This window comes from Salvia hispanica, chromosome 3 (genome assembly GCF_029641045.1).
Source record: "Salvia hispanica isolate PSC_SH4W2 chromosome 3, Shi_PSC_v1, whole genome shotgun sequence".
Lineage (NCBI taxonomy): Eukaryota > Viridiplantae > Streptophyta > Magnoliopsida > Lamiales > Lamiaceae > Salvia > Salvia hispanica.
Genome location: NC_142694.1, coordinates 16,529,722 through 16,546,325, shown reverse-complemented (window position 1 = coordinate 16,546,325; position 16,604 = coordinate 16,529,722). Strand labels below are relative to the sequence as shown.

General features: G+C 35.2%; 3 protein-coding genes across 5 annotated transcripts; 1 reads left to right on the top strand and 2 right to left on the bottom strand.

Annotated features, from left to right (window-relative positions):
* The first annotated feature begins 2,594 nt into the window (after positions 1–2,594).
* LOC125214625 (kinesin-like protein KIN-7F) lies at positions 2,595–7,211 on the top strand. Its single transcript, XM_048115727.2, has 14 exons — positions 2,595–2,770; positions 3,005–3,225; positions 3,305–3,394; positions 3,464–3,564; positions 3,643–3,756; positions 3,833–3,914; positions 4,037–4,095; positions 4,175–4,240; positions 4,323–4,447; positions 4,531–4,867; positions 4,947–5,051; positions 5,123–5,974; positions 6,045–6,316; positions 6,407–7,211. The coding sequence occupies exons 2-14, from the start codon at positions 3,027–3,029 to the stop codon at positions 6,726–6,728; spliced, it is 2,724 nt and encodes a 907-aa protein (XP_047971684.2). The 5' UTR covers positions 2,595–2,770; positions 3,005–3,026; the 3' UTR covers positions 6,729–7,211.
* On the bottom strand, positions 6,898–8,835 carry LOC125214626 (uncharacterized). Of its 3 annotated transcripts, none has more exons than XM_048115728.2 (2): positions 8,546–8,835; positions 6,898–7,893 (listed from the first exon to the last, which is right to left on the bottom strand). In XM_048115728.2, exons 1-2 carry the CDS (start codon positions 8,741–8,743, stop codon positions 7,027–7,029), a joined length of 1,065 nt encoding a protein of 354 aa, XP_047971685.1. In that variant the 5' UTR covers positions 8,744–8,835; the 3' UTR covers positions 6,898–7,026. The 3 variants fall into 3 exon arrangements, with proteins under 3 accessions (XP_047971685.1, XP_047971686.1, XP_088924625.1); XM_048115729.2 differs by having other exon boundaries at positions 8,555–8,835; XM_089068499.1 differs by lacking the exon at positions 8,546–8,835 and adding an exon at positions 7,972–8,530.
* Positions 8,836–10,765: 1,930 nt separating this feature from the next.
* UMAMIT21 (nodulin MtN21 /EamA-like transporter family protein) lies at positions 10,766–15,554 on the bottom strand. The gene is made up of 7 exons (XM_048113896.2): positions 15,289–15,554; positions 14,390–14,452; positions 14,157–14,273; positions 13,095–13,329; positions 12,853–13,011; positions 11,747–11,898; positions 10,766–11,116 (listed from the first exon to the last, which is right to left on the bottom strand). Exons 1-7 carry the CDS (start codon positions 15,459–15,461, stop codon positions 10,954–10,956), a joined length of 1,062 nt encoding a protein of 353 aa, XP_047969853.1. The 5' UTR covers positions 15,462–15,554; the 3' UTR covers positions 10,766–10,953.
* Positions 15,555–16,604: the final 1,050 nt, after the last annotated feature.

Here is a 16,604-nt window from a genome sequence, read left to right as displayed (position 1 = left end):
ATGGAGAAATTGGTGGAAGAATGTTGAAGAAATAGATATAATAAAATGGCAAAAAAATCAAAAAAAGAAAAAAAAATAAAAAAATTGGGGGTTTGCGGCCTGTCCCGATGCATATAACCCTGAGCCGGGCCGGACCCCGGGAGCGGTCCAGGGACGGAACTGCAGTCCCAGGACCGTCCCGGGCCGTGACTCTCCCCCCTCCAACGCTGAAATCGGGCCAGGACTCGCGAGTTACGACCCGTCCCAGTAGCGTTAAGGATGCTCTAAATCATGTGGTAATTTATTCAAATAAACACGTAAATTAAATGGATCCTATCATGACTTTAATTCTAAATCATGTGGTACTTCATTCAAATCAACACGTAAATTAAATGGATCCTATCATGACTTGTATTTTTCGTGATACTATTGGGAAAATTGACTTTGCATTTTTACATGTAAAGTGAAATGATATGAAGGGGTGGGTAGGTAAGGTATACCTTACCGAAACCACCATACCGTATACCTTACCGTAAATACGGTATGCGAAAAAGTCATATCTTTACCTTACCAAAGTTTTTGGTATACCGAACTTCGGTATACCTTATATTCGGTATGACAAATTTCCATACCGATACCGTACCTCATTTTCGGTATACCGTACTGAAGTTCGGTATACCTTATTTTTGCGGTATACCTGACTTTCAACATCAATTAAAATAGAAAATTAGAGTTTTTAAAATATTATTTATAATTTATAATTTTAAAAATAAATTAAATATAATTTATTCATAATTATATTTATATTTCACAATAGATTTATAATTTAAAAATATATAAAATATATTTTATATACAATTGTGTTTATATTATTGTGGCATATACCTTAATTTACGGTATATACCTTAGTTTACGGTATATACCGAATTTCGGTATGCAGCGGTATACCGCGGTATTTGAAAATTCATATCGTTACCTTACCGCAATCTTTCGGTAAGGTATCATACCATACCGAAAGTCACGGTATACCAAAACAACGGTATTTTTGATATTTTTTCGGTACGATAAGACCGGTTTTTCGGTATTTCGGTATTTTTCCCCAGCCCTAGATATGATTTGTGAGCATCATTCGTGTGCATCGAAACTCTAATTGGTCTAATGCATTTAATTAGCGTTACGTGTTTTTGTATACATTTATTTTGATTCTAACATATTAAGAATTAGTTATACAAATTTTTAATTGTACAATTTTCATAAAAATCAACTCTATATTATACAAGTTGATGTAATAAAATTGTTTAACTCCCTCGGTTTCTTCATAGTTGAGTCATTTTTCAATTTTGAGTAGTTTCTTTATAGTTGAGTCATTTCTATATATTGTAACATTTTTATCTTTCTTATTTTACTCTCTTTTACTTTATTCTCTCTACTTTATTCACTTTATATTTTATTCTCTTTACTTTTCCTCTCTCTTACTTTTTTATCTACTCCCTCCGTACGATTAGGAGTCTCAGATCTAAATGGTGCGAGTTTTAAGAAATGTTAAGAAAAGTGGGCGGAAGAAAGTTAGTGGAATAGGGGTCTCACTTGTATATATTAGTTTTAAATGATATGTGAGTGGAATGAGTCAGTAGAATGTGGGGTCTCTTTACCATTTATGATATTCATGAACCGGAACTCTTATTTGTGGACGGACCAAAATGGAAACGGGACTCTTATTTGTGGACGGAGGGAGTATTTATTTAACACACTCAATATTTCTTTATAAAACTCCGTGCAAAAAAATTTCGTCACAACTATGGCGAAACGGAGGGGTATATTTTAGTGGCAGCTAATATTCTAAAATCATAGGTAGATACGTGGGACTTATGAATTCCACACCAAATGTTGAAAGTTGGCCTTGGACCCCGAAAAGTACTTCTACACCTATGGCCTATGGGTTCGTCGTGGGAAGCTTCTATGATTAAGAGACAATAACTTTGAGAGATACCAACGTTTTCAAGAATATAGAAGCTTTTCAAGGACGAACCCATAGGTGCAGAAGTACTTTTTGGGGTCCAAGGTGACCCGAAAGTAGTTGACGGCCACCTCCCGGGACAGAAGATGACGAGCCGGCAAAGAGTGAGTAATCATCAGCGCCAGAGGAAGAGAGGCTCGAAGTGCATCAGAGTAGCTTATCCGCCGTCGCGGAGTGGATTCCTTGTCGTCTGTGCTTCCACTGCCACTACCTTCCCCCTTCGGCTTCTAGGAACTTTCTTGATGGTCTCTGTGATGCCACCAATTCTCAAAGGGCCAACAAGTGACGACGTCATTTATATCTCTGCAATTGCATCAAATTTCAACAAGAAACGTGTCTCTGTTTTGTAGTATTATTTCTTTCATCTCTAAGAATATGGACTTAATTCTATTTTTTGGCTACAAAAACATAGGTTATAGTTTGTGGATGATTCTATTTTTTCACATCCAAAATGGGTAGTTCAATATTCAACTTTTTTAATACGAAACCAGAAAACTTGATTAATATATAATATATTAATTCGAATAAGTCAGGTGAAAAGTTGGTTAAATTGGTTATATTACATTTCACAATCCGAAAAACCCAATTCAACTGCATTTCCATTCCACATTCAAACTCAATCTCTCTCTTCCTCTCTCTCTCTAGCCCTCCATTTTCATAAGGGCTGAGAAGGAGAGGAGTCTGAATCATCATCAACCAGTTTCCTAATACCAATCACAATCCAACATTATATGGAAACGATCTCTTGATCAGACAGACTTTCCCAAGTTTCAGGTAAATTCAATGTTGTTTCTCAACCCCTTGATTCATCACATTTCACATTAATCCATTAATCTAATCATCCATAAAATATAGAAATTCACCAAAAAGGATGGCAATTTCTCATAAACTGCCATGCCATGATCACAAATTAGTATATTTCCACATGTAATCTTGATTGGTTGTTGCAAGATTTACCTAGTTTTTCGTTCGTGTTGGCAAATTAGTAATGTGGATGATTGTGATCAGGAGTTCAAGGGGAAGAGAGAAAATGGAGAGTGGAGGGGAGTTGATCAAAGGGAATGAGGAGAGGATTTTGGTGTGTGTGAGATTGAGGCCGTTGAACGACAAGGAAATCTCGAACAACGATGTTTCAGATTGGGAATGCGTCAGTAGTGATACTCTTGTTTACAAGAATGTCGGCCATATCGCTTCAGCCACATCCACCTATCCCACATCCTACACATTTGGTAACAAAATCCTTTGATATTAGCAAATGATCATGATAGTACGGATGCATTGGTGTTTGATCTTTGCTAATCTTTGTAGATCGCGTGTTTGGGAGTGATGGCTCCACGAAAACAGTGTACAAGCAAGGAGCCAAGGATGCTGCTATGTCAGTTGTCCATGGAGTGAATTGTGAGTAGTCTGTTTTTCTTATTTTCTTTTTATCCAATCTGTGTTTGAGACTGATGAGTGTCTCTCTAGCGACTATTCTCGCGTATGGTGAGAGGAGCAGTGGGAAGACGTATACGATGACTGGGATTACTGAGTCTGCTGTTGCAGATATATATGATTATATAGAAAAGGTGCTCTTTTTTAATGCTAATATTTCAGATTTAGAGGCTAATGTTTGGTTTGCTTATCTGATGAGTGATGATTTTCAGAATCCGGAAAGAGAGTTCGTTGTGAAGTTCACTGCTATGGAGATATATAATGAATGTGTCCGCGACCTGCTTAGTACCGATAACGCCCCTCTAAAACTCGTAGATGATCCAGAGGTGAGCCCTCAAGACCTATATTCTCAAACACTGCCAAATGCATATTCAGTCGTCTAATATGCAAGATTTTCTGTAGAGAGGAACCGTGATAGAGAATCTCACCGAGGAAATCTTGAGGGACCGAGATCATCTCACTGAGCTGATGTTTATCTGCCAAGGTAAGGAAATTGTTCATTTGTCTTTGCAATCAATGATTTTGTTATAAAAAGGGATGAATTTCATCGGTCCAGTCGTTGGCCTCTTAATTCTGAGTATTTCTTTCTGTCTACGGTTGCTGCAGCTCATGGAGACGCGTCGCCTAATAAACTGAGCCTCCGATCTCACCAGATTATTAGACTGGTATTACAAATTTCTCTGAGTTTCTGCATAACCTCATCTGAAAAAGACTAATGACGATTAACGATGACTGTTTCTGCAGACGATTGAAAGCTCTCCACGCAGCAATTTAGAGTGGGACGGCTCCAGCACTCTTGCAGCCACCGTGGTATGCAAATTCGACAATGAAAGCAGTAGTAACACATCATGATATATCGCTTCCACGTTTCAAAAATTTTAATGTGATGCAGAACTTCGTTGATCTGTTTGGAACACAACGATCGTCTCAATCATCGTCTACTGGAACGAGGTTTAAAAAAGGCAGACACATTGATCAAAGCTTGCAGACTCTGGGTGCTGTTATTACCAGCCTGAGGTAGTTAATATGTCAAATATAAACATTTTGAAAAATCAAAATCTGCTAAAATACTTGAATTCTGTTGTTTGCAAACTATACAGCAAGGGAGGAGAAGAAACCATACCTTATAAAAACTCCAAGCTAACTCGAATCTTGCAAACATCGCTGGGAGGAAACGCTAGAACTGCCATCATATGCACGATGAGCCCTGCTCGTAGCCACATTGAGCAATCAAGGAACACACTTCACTTTGCGAGCTGTGCAAAGGAGGTACTTACCAATGCACGTGTCAATGTAGTCGTCTCCGACAAAGCATTGGTGAAGCATCTGCAGAAGGAGCTGGCAAGGCTCGAGGATGAGATAAGAGGTAGCCCTTCCAGCGTCTCGCCTCAAAATTTCTCAGCATTACTCAGAGAGAAAGATGATCAGATTGAAAAGGTATAAAGAGATCTTGTGACAGAATTCATGTATCTTGACAATTTTATACTTATATAAGAAGAAATAAAAAAAACTGCAGCTGGAGAAGGAGGTCAAAGATCTGATCCTGCAACGAGATATTTTCGAGTCGCAAGTTAAAGATCTGTCGAAAATGGTTGGAGACACTGCAAGTTCAATCACACAGGTAGGTAAATGCATCAAGATACCTTATCATGCTTATCTTTACGAGTTGATGGTTTGTTCGGTGTTTTTCAGCAATCAGGAGTGGGGAACTACCCTCACTTACGAGTGCAACGTTCACCGGATGTATACCACCAAGAGCAAATCAGTTGTAAATTGTCATACTCGGATGCTGAGGCCTCGGATATCTTCAGTCGCAGCAATTCAGAGTGCCGTCCTGCAAAAGTTGCGTATGTTAATTATAGCAACAGCAATGCATCTCCAAGCACCCTACCAAGCGCTTCACGCTATACCGAGAGTGAACTGTTTTATGGTTGGCACGAGATCGACAACCAAACTAGTTCCGATTTGGAGGACTTGTGCAGGGAGGTGAACTGCCCCGACAAGGAGTATTGCAGAGGTGCAGAGAATAATTCCAAATTCTCGTATTTTCAAGTCGACACTCGATTTCCTGTAGGCAAGGTGCATGTACCACCCAGAATAAGGCCCTCCAAAGAATCAACTTCAGCAACGCCTGCTAAAGAGAGCGATGATCATAGCTCCACCGAGACTCCTGAGAGCACTGTGTCATCTCTTCCAAAGAATTCTATGTCGCATGATCAAGCTAGGATCGGATTTCTCAATAGAAGTATGCAGTTGGTGAGGAGCCTGAGCTGCAACTCTAGTCATATCTCCGGATCGCCTTCTCCATGGTTCAAGATCACAGACTACACACCAGAAAAAGAATGTCAGAGCTGTAAGAGGAAGCTATGTGAATTAAACTCTGGTTCCGGCTCGGAGAGATGCCAATCTCGCCCCAAAGGCTCGCCTGGTATGGAGAGCGCCAGACCAGCAAGAGGAGCTTCGAGTGGCGATAACTGTGCTCCCGACACGAAGAAAAAAGGCAATGATCTTCTCACTACTGAAGAAGAAAAGACTAAAAACAAAGTAGGTTCATTTAAAATTTCTGAAAATTACTATGATTTTCTTTCTTTTTGAGATGCATGTTTGAGTGCAGGAAAAGGTGAAGGATGTGAAAGAAGATAAATTCAGAGGTCTTACAAGTTGGCCAGTAGAATTCAAGAGGCTTCAGAGAGAAATAATTGAACTTTGGCATGCTTGCAATGTTGCATTAGTCCATAGAACATACTTCTTCATGCTCTTTCAAGGCGACCCCACGGATGCTATCTATCTCGAGGTGGAGATCAGGAGGATGAAGTTGTTGAAGGACAAATTCCTTCAAGGGGAGAAGGTTTTTGTCGATGGACAACGCCTATCGCTCTCCTCAAGGTTCGAATTCCATGTTACCTGACAAGACTAGAAAGTTATACACCGCTTTGAGTTAGATTGTTACAGTTTCTGTTTTCTCTTGATGAACAGTGCGAAGGCCCTTCGTCGGGAGAGGCGGATGTTGAGCGACCAGATGATGAAGAGGATGACGGAGAGAGAAAGAGAGAAGCTCTTCACCGAGTGGGGAATCGATCTCGACTCCAAAATGAGAAGGCTGCAGCTGGCTAATCTGGCTTGGTCCAAGGCAGGAGACATAAACCACATCAACAAGAGTGCAAATCTTGTTGCAAAGCTGGTCGGGTTTCTTGACCCAGGCCAGACTCCGAGCAAAGAGGTGTTCGGGATGAATCTAACGCCTAAGTATTCCACAGGAATCTGCACTTACAAACGCAGTCTTGGATCTCTCCTATGATGTTCTTCACTACATACGGCTGCATTTGTAATAGTTTATTGACATGTAAAATAAGGGCCCTCTAAAATTTTGCACACATTGCTCTTTCTTGTTTTTGCATTTAACAAACATTAAAAATTTTACATAGATTTTGCAATGTTGCTTAACATTGTCTGCTTGCGGCAGGAAATAGAAAAAAATAATTTAAATAAACAATCAAAATGCAAATTTTCACACATCAGAACTTGCAGTCTCAATCATGATTAACTAATTCAAAAGATTTTTGCTGATTCTAGATAGGCATAGTGGCATTCCTCAATTACTTTGCCTTCTCTTCTTCAGCTTTAGGTTTTTCTGCATCCGATGCTGGCTTCTGCTCCTCAACCGAGCATGTTTGGGGCTCCAAAACATGTTTGTCTTCTACTTTCTCTGATGTCTCAGTCTTGGAATTCTCAGCAGGTTTCTCTTCGATCACGTTCTCATCTGTATCTGCAGCCTTCTCCACCTCAGGTAACTCGGGTTTCTCAATTGATACCTCACATGGCTTCTCTTCTGAAAGCTTCTCTTCAGCATCTGAGGCTGGTTCCTGCTTCTCAGTTTCTTTTGGTTCCTCGGGTTTCTTCTCTTGTGTTTCAATAATCTCAGCTGGACACTTTTCCACACTTCCCTCAGCCTCTGGTGTTTCAGGTGTCTTCTCCGGAGCTTCAACCGTTGTAACCTCTGGTGTTTCAGGTGTCTCCTCCGGTTTCTTCTCAGGTGTTTCCACAATCTCAGTTGATTTTTCATCTGTTTCCTTCTTCTCAGAGTCCAGAGCTGGACACTCAGCCTCTGGTGTTTCAGGTGTCTTCTCTGGAGCTTCAACCGTTGTACTCTCAGCAAGCTTCACTTCCTCTACTTTCGTTTCTTCATCCGAAGCTGGTTTCTTCTCCTCAGCCTTCTCTGTCTCCAGAGTTTCAGGTGCCTTATCAGCACAAGGTATCTCTACTGCCTTGTTTTCCTCAGGTTTTTCTGTCTCAGCAGGTTTGTCTTCAATTTTCTCTGCTTCCCCAGCAAGGGGTGCACTCTCTCTTTCAACCTGCACTGCAGCATCCGCAGCTGCTTCGAGCTTCACCTCAGCTGCATCAACATGATTCACATCCTCTGATTCTTTGCCATTACAATCTGCTGAGCCCTTCTTCTCTTCAACCTAAACAATTCTCTAAATATCAGATTCACCATACAAAGAAGAGGTCTACAAAGAATCAAAAAAACCACAACCACATACTTGTTTTTTGGAGAATTCACTTATGAAATTCAATAAGATCGTGTCATGTTTCATTATTCTATATTCAATCCATGACGTAAAAAAACAGAATCCAAAGGATTGACTTGTTTGTCGCCTACCAAATAGTAGCAATAAACAATTTCCAACAGTTGCACAAGAAAAAGACATTGATATTATCCAAACAAGTGATGAATACGACTTGTTTTAGCCGTCTGTAAAGGCAAAAGAAGGCAGTAAATAAAGTGTCAAAAATTGATGCTAAACTCCACTGACATTCTAATCAAGCAGCAAAAGCATGCCATATCACATATAATAATGATATAAAGCAATACCTAAAGTTGAAAAGCCACAGTAAATCACTTTTGAAATTGGAAACATCACGACTCATGAGAATCGCGTGATTCCTCATTTTCAATCAATCTCAGATTTCAATCGGAAACTTAAAAAACGCACTTCACAGTTTACAGTTTACATCTATCAAACAAACTAAATCTCCGAGTTCATAACAATAAAGCATTAGTGCAAAATCCAGATACAGTCAAAAATATTCAAATGTAAACGCATAGGTTTGTACCGATTTCACCTCTTGGAGCAAATTCCCAAGCGATTGACGACGATTCGCCTCGTCATCCACCGGCGGCGCAGCATCCTTCTCCACCACCACTTCCTCAACGAGATTCACCTCCCCCTGCTCCGCCTCGCACTTCACGTCCGGCGGCGGCGCGGTGGAGGTGTCCTTCAGAACGGCGAACTTGGTCGCACACGCTCCCATTCTGTATATCTGTTTACAATTATTTGAATTTGTGGAAACCCACGCAGCTCTGTAGAGAGAGAGAGAGACGGAGAAGATGAATTAGATGAGAGAGAAAGAGGAGAAGGGTATATATATAGGCGCTAAATGAAGGGGTGCAGTACACCTCTCTACTCCGACATACATTCGATAATTTCTCGGAATATAATTGGGTCACTTTCTTCCATAAATTCATACACTTTGACTCATTCCATTTTTTTCATTTTTTTCAACCATTTTTCAGCTTCTAATATAAAATCCAGTAAATATTAACCTAACCAATATTAAATTAAATAAAGTTGCCAATTTTTTATATTGTTTTCAGACTCAACAAACAATTTACGAATAATATATTATACTATATCCTAACGAATTTTGAAAATGTCGTAGTTCATTTACCTCCAAAAACGTGACAGTTGGATTTTTGGACTAACATATAGGTAAATGACTAAAAGATTATATCCAGTGTGAATTTTTGGGAAAACATATTTATTTTGCTCGGATTCTCGTATTAATATGGGAGTATTCATAGGATCAATTTGTACAAATTGTCAATGATTGATGACTCCCTATTGGTTTCCAAAGAAAATGACATCCCATACATATATTAGCAAATAGAAATAAAGAAAATCATTATTAATAGTTCACTCTGTGCTGTATAGCTTTAGTGGTATTTCTCTTTTTTGAAAGGATTCCTCATTTCAAAAAATAAAAGATACTAGCACCTTTATGTGATGACTATGATTTGATTCAGTTATACTAATAGCATAATTATATATGTCAATTATAAACTCTTGATAAAAAAAAAATTCGATTGTTTGAAATATGCGATATAATTAATTGTATGGCAAAACACACATAAAAACGGCATAGTAATTTATTGATATCCTAGGCTGTCTAACGAAGAGTCACACCAAGATTTTATTAATTTTCTGATAAAATTACAAAGTCAATTATAGTTTTAATAATACCGGAAATTTTAATTATAACGGTAACAGTTTAAAATTTATTCGTAATCAATACCATTTGCATATGACTAAATATAAATGTCGAGTAATTGATAAGTAATGAAGTTGGTTTGTGTAAAAAGGAATTGCATAAGATATTATTTCAAACCAAAAGTTTTTGTGACAATAATGCTAAACCAAAAGTAGCGACACTTTCCAGATATGTGATTACAATGTACCCATTAACCTACTTTTTTCAAGTAATATAAAATATGTTAGTACATTTTATTTATATAGCATACAATTTCATAAATGTGAGTAGCAATTTGTACCTTAATACTCATTTCAAGTTGCATAGACTTTTCGTGCTCGCACGACTATCTAGGAAAATAATTGAAGAGAGTTCCAAAATCAACCTTAATAGTCATTATAAACTTGTAACCATACCAACTTCATACATCATTATTTTGTATTAGTATATTGTTACCATTAATTTAATAATAGTACAAAATTTGAACGAGTATGAGTTGGCCATGTTGCTACGGTCGAAACTTTGAAAACATGTTGGTTATGTTGTTGGACCCATGACCATTTCTTTTGTCAACTGCAAATATGAAATTCTTAAAATAATTAAAATAACATAGTGGAATCCAGGTTGAAATAATTTTATTATGAAAACTGTGACATAAGATTATGTTATTAATCTAATGATATCTAATAAGCCAGCCCACCTACCCTAATATTTGGGCTTTTAATTAGTCCATTTATGAAATTATAGAATTCAAGCCCAATATTCAATTTTTAAGATAATCATACTTAATTGACCCATCAAAATGATCAACTCATAAAGATTCTCTATTTTTTCATTAATCTAAATGGCTCAATATATTGATTGAAGGATATGTGTGATCATCACTTTGTCTTTTATATATACAACGTATAATATGAATATAATAGGAAAATTAAATCTCTTTTACATCAAAGTGTACATGTAAATCAACACTTTTTTTTTAATTTTTTCATCCTAACTAAGTAGAGATACTAGTATACATTCAAATAATATTGATTAATCCAAATCATCTATATTATAAATAGGCGTTGTACAAGAGTAACATACTACCAACAATCACATATATGTAAATTTATACACATATTTGATTCAAAAGAAAAGAAACATTAAACCCATTAAATTAGTAGGGATAAACAAGAATCTAAAAACACCTAATCTTCATTGTTTAACTCTAATTAAGACTTGATTACCGTCGTTGATTCTTCAACCTTCAACTCTCCACAAGCTTTCTCCTCATCAAGATTTGGATAGTATGCCGCTCTTGCCCTTTGTTCCTCTTTGGTCTTTCCCCACAACACAAAATATAGCCCTCCAACTAGTAAAAGTGCTCCCAAAACACTATCACAAATCAAACACATCAAAATCAAAATCAAACTCAATATAATATGCATGTGCTCCCAAACAAATTTGTCTTCTTTACATCTAGATGTAGACGTGACAATTGGTTTAGAAACATCCTTGTATAAAATTTAAATTTCTCCTTTCAAAAAGATTTCCATTTACTTCCTTTACAGAAGTATTGTTCTCACTCTTACTTAATTTTATCTCCATTTTAACTAATGATCATCATTATTTTCAAAACAGGTGCGCAAATAAAACATCTCGCTTAAGCTGAGAGTCTGAGACGGAAGGAGTAGTTCTTTTTTGAAGAAGGCGTTAAGCGACATTTTTAGATTAAAAAAAATCCAACATTGTGGGAAAATACAATTTTGCTCCCATTAAAGTCGAACAACTTCTCGTTTTCCTGTTTGTTCACTTCAGGCTACAAAATATTTTCATCAAATGAATTTTCCCAAATTATGCCATGGATCCGTAGATATTATGATGTTTGGTAGACTCCCATTTAACCTCGGTGGTGATTGAGCAATGGAGCCACCCATTTAATTAATCTAATTAATTACGTCATAACACATTTCGAGGTGATAATTAAATTGAAGGAAATAAATAATTACAGTAAAATTATTATACCTTCCCAAAGTGATAGTTTCGCCCAAGACGAATGCAGACATGATTAGTGTAATAACCATGATTAGAGGAGTGGTCATGGCCAAGAAAACTGGTCCTTTCTTCTCAACAACCCATGCTTGCATGTAAAATGCAACACCGGTCACAATTATACCCTGCAATAACCATTAATTACCCAACTTAATTAGTAATCTTGAAACTTCTTCATTTTTCCAAATTCATGATTAAAAAAGTGTTTAATTAGCTTTGATCGATGCCCTTTTTCTTTTCAAATTAATTAATGTTTATAAGCTGTCAATTATGTTGAAGTGATTTGTGTCCCAACTTTTTTTGCTTAATTAAATTATCTAAAAGAAGCACTAAGACAACAAAGTATGATTTATCATGTCACAACTCCATAATAGTAGTATTTTTGTTTCGAACTTTCTGTTATTATAATGGGAACAAAGTTCAACAAATCTGGCTTGTCGTGAGATATAAATTAGTTGTTTGGTCCACCTCAATTAGTTATTAAAAAATTGAAATATATGCTAAATTAACCCGTCAAAATTTATTATTTAATCTATTTTTTATTATATTTATGCATGATTCCCGTTCTTTACTAAATGATTTCTTTGTTTTAATATATGATTTATTTAATATTTTCAATCTCTTTTAATGTTCGGTCACATTTTTTTTGGTATATATTAAAGGTCATGCCACTTTTGTAACTTGGCCTAAAAACTAAATTATAAAGCGTAATTACCTCCTTTATCCAATAACCTAATCCTCTAAGCAATTATACATCTAATCAAGCTACAGTTTTTATATGATCATTAACTTCAAAATATAGTATTTAAGATTAACTTTTGTTTTTCAATTTATAGATGCTACCCCATATTATAGCATCCTCAATAATTCAATTTATTTACCATTTAATTTATCATATGGCCCAACACTTTTTACATTCATTAATCCTTTACTTTTAAGACGAGACTCTTTCTCTATTGAGAATCTATTACTAAACCTCGAATCACATATTATTACGACTATTTATGAGGATGCACGAATATATTACTCGATATAATAATAATAATAATAAAAATTGAATAAGCTATAAATATACTTACACAATAAGCAACTGATACAAGTCGTACATTCCATCCAATTTTCCAGTGAGAAGGCTCCCTTGCAAATGCTAAAGCCACCAAGAATGATTGTATTGTGCTTAAAAGGCATTGCACCGTTGTCAACATCAGCTTTGAAGGATAACTCTTAAGCACTCTCCCCTACATATAAATATTTCTCTTAATTAATTATTCAAATTCAATAAATCCAAAAATAAAATAAATATATATACATTTAAAAAAACCTGCAAAACAAGCCAGAAAGCCCAGCTAATGTTGGAGAGGAACATGAGGAAGACACCCTTAATCCATGTATTGGTCGGAGTGATGATGTGAGAATGGAGAGAGGTGTGGTGAAGATGCCATATTTGGAGAAGAGGACCTCTGTAGAAAGCAATAGTTGCTACTCCTCCCATACACAAGCTTACTCCTGTCATTTTCATTATTCCCGGGCTTGTCCTTATCTTCACCTTCTCCATCCTGTCACCGACTTAATTTAACTCTTTGGAATATATAGAGTCGCACTAAAATAAGACTGGTTGTTATAACAGAAATATGACTCATAGACGATTTAGATTTCATATTCATGGTATCAGTATACATATTGCTCAATACGATAAAATCGTCGACTATAATGATCTTTATTGATTGTGAATGCACAAATGTACAAATGAAATAGCTTCACGATCGAGCATGCATGAAATGTGACATGTTTGAATATGTGCTCGATCCTATGCAATAGCTTGCAAATCATATTGACCTAAGAAAATACACACTTTGCTACTTTGACTAAATTTAAATATTTGGTCATGCTAAGTGAAAATATTAGATTTAAAAAAAAAGTGAATAAAAATGCATTCATAATCAAGTGGTTGATTATATTTATTGCTCTTAACTATCTTTAGACAACGTTACTTCTCAACACCCAAAATATCAACGCAGAGAATAAAATAAAATTTGACCGTGTGTTATATATTCCTTAATTAAGGGATACCAGTTGATGATTATTTTAACAAAAGACATATGTTATTAGTAGTAAAGCCACGATTCTTCTTAAATCTTCTTTAAAGAACGAGAATATTTACTTGTCCCCTTTAATGTATTAATGTGCTGCATTAATTATATATAACTCTCTTCTTTTCAATTAATTCTGCTTAATCAGCTCGTGTTTATTGTGTAAAATAAAATACAAATAAACCGTAATTTTGAATAGAAGATATCATGAATTGTACCCTACTCACACTAGTGAATGAAGCTTTTCCAAATTAATTATTTAAAAATAAGTATCAAATAATAATTTTACATACCTTAATAAAACTGCAAGGAAGAAAGTGATAACAGGAAGACTATTGGTAATTGCAGCGCCCAAAGATGCCGTTGTGGACTTTAAAGCTACTCCAACAACATCTAAGCTCATCGTAATTCTGCAACAAATTAAAAAATATATAAAAGTAAATAAATAAAACTCTGTCATTTGGCTTTATATTTTCAAAATATTTTAATTTTGTGATCATATGTGTTTTAAATTCGAATTACATACCCAAATAGGGAAAGGAAGAAAATCTTGAGGAATATAGAGAGTGAAAGCTGAGGAGCTGTCTTCCTGCATACTCAAAGAAATTAATATTTTACATTAGCAGTATTTAATAAAGGATGAAAAAAGTAGTACCATATATTTGACAAATATACATCACTGTGTGTAAGGTGTAACCTAATCTTGCAGATTGAAAGATTGATGACAATGCATAGTTATGTCAATTTATTATTACATATACACTACTTTCTAAAGTGTTAATCTTTCTTGAAATCTACCCCATCGTGGAAAATAATCTTTGAAAATCGTAGAAAAAAATAAGGATATATAGTTATGTAATTTGAATATGCATGGTTTAGCATTTTCATATACTACCCTTTACTGAGACCTGATTATCAGTAACTAGAGTCTCTCCAACCATTTACACTAAACTCAAACTCATTTTAGTATAAATGTCACATTAAATATGATTTTACTCAAACCATTCACACTAAACTCAAACTTAAAAGAATAATCTCTATATTATGCATTTTTTACTCACAAAATTTGAAAAAAAATTGGTTTGGTTTAGTGAAAACCTAAAGGATATGTATTTTTCACTAAAAAACCAAATATGGAATTTGTTTTGGAGTACTATTAGAGTTAGAGATGATCTAAAAAATAAATATATATTGTTGTCAAAATATTAGTAATAGAAATAATTATTCCGTCTTGATTTGATGCCAAAACTAAGACTGAATGCTTCAACGAAAGTAAAATTTAACTAAATTGGCAATCATATATCGCCAATATCAAATAATTTATTTTTTTTAAAGTTGAAATTATGGTAAAGATGAAGCCAAATCTCTTTTGAAAAAATGATCTATATATACGTACATAGAAAATGGAAATCAAGATTGAATTACCTCTCAAAGAAGATGGCAATAGGGGCCAAGAAAAGAGTAGCAGCAGCTTGTCTGTAGAAAACAAACACAAAGGTGTCCATTCCCACATCAAAAGCAAGCTTGGTAAGCAAGAAGTAGCCTGCATAAATGGTTTGAATAGCAATTACAGCCAAAATCGCCTTGCTTTCACCCATTTTTGCACTTTGATTTATGTTTCTGCCTCCACACTTTGGGGTATAAATACTAAGTTTACATGAGAGAGAGAGAGAAGAAAGTATTGTGAAGGAATCTCTCGTATAAAATTAATATGGAAGGGAAACTTTAAAGTGAAAATGAAAATGAAAATATAAGCAAAAAATTTAATATTGGGGTTTGGCATTCACAGACTTGGGGATGATCTCACTGATATCTTATAGGAAAAGTCATTGATGTTTTACTAGGAATCACGAACCAGAATAAATTATCATGTAGTTGGCTAAACAATTATCTATAGCCTAAATACAAAGTATTTGCTTCCTACCATTGCACTTTACGGTTTTACAGTATTGATGATTATTTCGTTTCGCCCTTTATAATATGAATTAGATTCATGTCACTGTTTAATTTGGCACGAATTTGTAGATATATAAAGAAAGGTTATTGGAAAGTAAAATCTAGTTTTACATACCTATTAATTTTATAAATAATACTATGAAAAACATGAATAAGTGGAATGCGGAATCCATATATCAAAAATAGTAAAAATGAATAAGCGCAATGTGGAATTCAATTTACTAAAAATTACAATAAAATATGCCAAAAATACGAAAAAAAAGTTATTACTAATTTGATGACTAAAGAGGAGTACTACGTAAAGGTCGGTTTAAAAGATAATTAACTAAAAAATAAGAAAAAATATAGCAGCAAGTTTTGTGAGCGTTTCTTAGCCATTCGTATACTGCATCAAATACTTATACCATCACATCCAAATACTTCCCATTTCAACTAAGAAAACGTAAATACTATAAATGAAATATTCGATTTGCATGACTGCAACTCTGCAAGTGGAACTATCTGGCTTCATTAATTAACGGCTTTTTCCCAAATTAAATATTTTTTCTCGTTTACTTAATTCAAAAAAATATTTAAGTTTGTTCCTTTGTCTGATTAGTTAAAACTAAATCACAAAGTACCTCTGTCCAGCCAATACATGCATTCCATGTATTATGTACTAGTTAGAACAGCCAATGTTTAAATTACTATAGAAAATCGTTAAATTTATTATGCACATATAAATTGGTCACATACATTTCTCGTGTGAAACGTGATGTTATCAACTACAGAAAAATATTGTAGCA

Bases quoted from the DNA above. Each gene is read 5' to 3' on its own strand.
- LOC125214626 (XM_048115728.2), bottom strand. From the start codon at position 8,743: ATGGGAGCGTGTGCGACCAAGTTCGCCGTTCTGAAGGACACCTCCACC. The intron at 7,894-8,545 runs GTACAAACCTAT...AGAATTGTTTAG, and splicing joins TGCTCCAAGAGGTGAAATCG to GTTGAAGAGAAGAAGGGCTC.
- LOC125214625 (XM_048115727.2), top strand. From the start codon at position 3,027: ATGGAGAGTGGAGGGGAGTTGATCAAAGGGAATGAGGAGAGGATTTTG. The intron at 3,915-4,036 runs GTAAGGAAATTG...CGGTTGCTGCAG, and splicing joins GCTGATGTTTATCTGCCAAG to CTCATGGAGACGCGTCGCCT. The intron at 4,868-4,946 runs GTATAAAGAGAT...AAAAAACTGCAG, and splicing joins AAGATGATCAGATTGAAAAG to CTGGAGAAGGAGGTCAAAGA.
- UMAMIT21 (XM_048113896.2), bottom strand. From the start codon at position 15,461: ATGGGTGAAAGCAAGGCGATTTTGGCTGTAATTGCTATTCAAACCATT. The intron at 14,274-14,389 runs GTATGTAATTCG...AATTTGTTGCAG, and splicing joins TTCTTCCTTTCCCTATTTGG to AATTACGATGAGCTTAGATG. The intron at 13,012-13,094 runs GTTTTTTTAAAT...ATTTATATGTAG, and splicing joins CTTTCTGGCTTGTTTTGCAG to GGGAGAGTGCTTAAGAGTTA.